The sequence below is a fragment of the Jatropha curcas genome, chromosome 1 (genome assembly GCF_041381405.1).
Source record: "Jatropha curcas cultivar XTBG-Jc1 chromosome 1, XTBG_Jcur_1.0, whole genome shotgun sequence".
Lineage (NCBI taxonomy): Eukaryota > Viridiplantae > Streptophyta > Magnoliopsida > Malpighiales > Euphorbiaceae > Jatropha > Jatropha curcas.
Genome location: NC_143151.1, coordinates 22059870 through 22062750, shown reverse-complemented (window position 1 = coordinate 22062750; position 2881 = coordinate 22059870). Strand labels below are relative to the sequence as shown.

The window sequence follows — 2881 nt, the reverse complement described above, 5'->3', positions numbered from 1 at the left end:
AAATATAAAAATGAACTAGATATATTTTATAAAATACAAGAATCATATTGTAATTTTTCCTTAACAAAATCCTGTAAAATATTACATGCGTTAATTATTTTGAATGACTAAAAGATTAGCTGAGAGTAAAAAACTGCCCTACAAAAGTAAAGAGAAGGCTATTCCCTTTCAATAAAGTCGATTCCTCTATTTTCCAAGAATTAACATCCAACAAACACCACAGCAGAGAGAGAAAGAAACAAAGCGTAGTGTGCCCACACGTTGCAGCTGTCTCCAGCCCATTTCCCTCCCATTTCCCTCATTTTACCCTTCACTTTTCCTCTCTTTATATACCCCTCTCTTCTCTGACTCTCTTCTCCATTACCACCACCGTCTCTACCACCACTGCTTCTCAAAATGGCAAATACCCATTTGCATTTTTTTCTTTCTTTTTCAGTTTTCTTCAGTTTATTCATTTCTGGCTATGTCTATGCTGCTTCTTCTTCTTCTTCAAATCCACAGGTCCAGACCTTAAACACTAAACCAGAATACATAAACCCTAAGCTGCCGCCAAGAACCTTTTCTTCTTCTAAGAAATATGAGGGTTCATCGGACTTGGTCCAGCTCCGCTACCACATGGGCCCAGTCCTCTCTTCTTCTCCGATCAACATTTACCTCATCTGGTACGGCAAATGGCCCAATTCCCAAAAACTTCTCATCAAAGATTTCATTAATTCCATCTCTCCCACTGCAGTGGCCGCTAAACCGTCCGTCTCCGAGTGGTGGCGCACTGTCTCTCTTTATACAGATCAAACCGGCGCCAATGTCTCTCGTTCTGTTCTCATAGCCGGTGAGTATTCCGATAAAGCCTATTCTCTTGGTACCCACTTGACTCGTCTTTCAATCCAGCAAGTAATCGCAACCGCCGTGAAGTCCGCTCCATTTCCGGTAGATCACAAGAACGGGATCTACTTGATCCTAACAGCTCAAGACGTCACGGTTCAGGACTTTTGTCGAGCTGTTTGTGGGTTTCATTACTTCACATTCCCGTCAATGGTAGGCTACACATTACCATACGCGTGGGTAGGAAATTCAGGCAAACAATGCCCCGAAGTATGCGCCTATCCTTTTGCAATTCCGGGATACATGGGCGGAGGTGGGCCTGGGACGTTGAAGTCCCCGAATGGTGATGTGGGTGTAGATGGGATGATCAGTGTGATAGGACATGAGCTAGCAGAACTATCTTCAAACCCCTTAGTAAATGCTTGGTATGCAGGAGAAGACCCAACAGCACCAACTGAAATTGGGGATCTGTGTGAAGGATTATATGGAACAGGTGGGGGCGGTGGGTATATAGGGCAAGTGATGAGAGATAGACAAGGAAGGACATTTAATATGAATGGAAGAAGAGGAAGAAAGTTTTTGGTGCAATGGATATGGAGTCCTCTGTTGAAGGCATGTGCTGGTCCAAATGCTATGGATTAGGATTTAAAAAAGTTTGGCTCATATTTTAGTTTGTGAGTTCTTTTGCTTTTTTTCTTTTTTTATTTTTTTAATTTAAAAAATCAGGTTCTCTGCTCTTGAATCTTGATTATTCTTGGGTTGTGGTGAGAACTGGGGATGGGTTGAAAAATGTGGGGGGGTGGGTGAGATTTGGAGGGTTTGGGATGGGGGTGGGAAGGATGAGATGATATTTCATCAATTTTCTTATTTCTTTATTTATTTTTTATTTTTTTAAATTAGTTATAGTTTAGATGTATAAAGAAAGAGGATAATGATATTGATGTTAGATTTTTAATTAATCATAAGTATATTTTATTTATGATTACATTCTAAAGTCTTTTCTTTTGATGTATATATTTTTTAATAATTGTTGAATTTTTTTGAATTAAAATAATATTTTATTGATTTAAAGAATAGTAAACAATCATTGGTTCTTTGAGAATTTTATATTAAATAACTTGCTAAGGGGGGATGGTGTTGATGTTAGATTTTCATCTAATTATATTTTATTCATCCTTAGATTTAGGACCATAAGTTGTCCAAATTAGTAAAAATTTACTATTTTTGGTGTGTTGTGAATTTTAATTATAAAATAAAAATGGAGGGTCCAATTAATTTGAGATTTTTATTGTTCATTTGGGATCCTTAGATTTAGGATCTTAAGTAAAAATTTATTATTTTTAATGTTAGTATGAATTTTGTTACTATAAAATAAAAATGGAGACTAATAAATTTGGGACTTTTTTTTAAAAGATTCATTTGAGATTAATGTTAGTTGGGATTAAGGTTTAGTTATTACTGACTGTAGAAATTAGTAGTTAACTGATCCAATTTAAATTTTACGGCTAAGATTGGCCAAATTCATGGTATATAAAATAATCACTAGATGGGTCAAAGCAGTTAAAATGTGATTTAATTAATGAATTTTATCTCATAGCCCTGAACCCATCATAATATACAATGCACACTCCTTGAACGTTAGAGGGAATAACCACCGTTATATTTCAGTTTTTAAATTTAAAATTTTCGGTTCTAATTATAAAAAGGTGGGATCAAAACTGAATTATTTTTAGATGGTTTTAAAAATATTTTAAAAAACTGAATAAAATGAGACTATCATTCCGATTTAAAAAAAACGAAGAATTGAAATTAAATTTTAAGTAATGCTTCTAATTAGAGTTTAGAATCAAAAACCATTTATCTCGATTTAATATTAATTTTGACCGATTTAATTTTAATTTGAAATTAAACCGTACTAGAGACATGACCCGTAACGGGGCCAGCATGCCCTGCTTCAAACTGGTAAACTACTACTCAAGTATATATTTCCAATAATTTTGCGTTATGACCTTAAAGAAAAAAGTATATATAAAATAACAATATATTCACTATGCATAAA

The 2881-nt window shown here is 34.7% G+C and overlaps 1 protein-coding gene across 1 annotated transcript; it reads left to right on the top strand.

Annotated features, from left to right (window-relative positions):
- The first annotated feature begins 334 nt into the window (after positions 1–334).
- EXL5 (EXORDIUM like 5) lies at positions 335–1834 on the top strand. Its single transcript, XM_012218506.4, has one exon. It carries the CDS (start codon positions 397–399, stop codon positions 1462–1464), a length of 1068 nt encoding a protein of 355 aa, XP_012073896.1. The 5' UTR covers positions 335–396; the 3' UTR covers positions 1465–1834.
- The last annotated feature ends 1047 nt before the right edge of the window (positions 1835–2881 follow it).

What these genes read in the sequence shown, in the direction of transcription:
- EXL5 (XM_012218506.4), top strand. Translation starts at nt 397, where the DNA reads ATGGCAAATACCCATTTGCATTTTTTTCTTTCTTTTTCAGTTTTCTTC.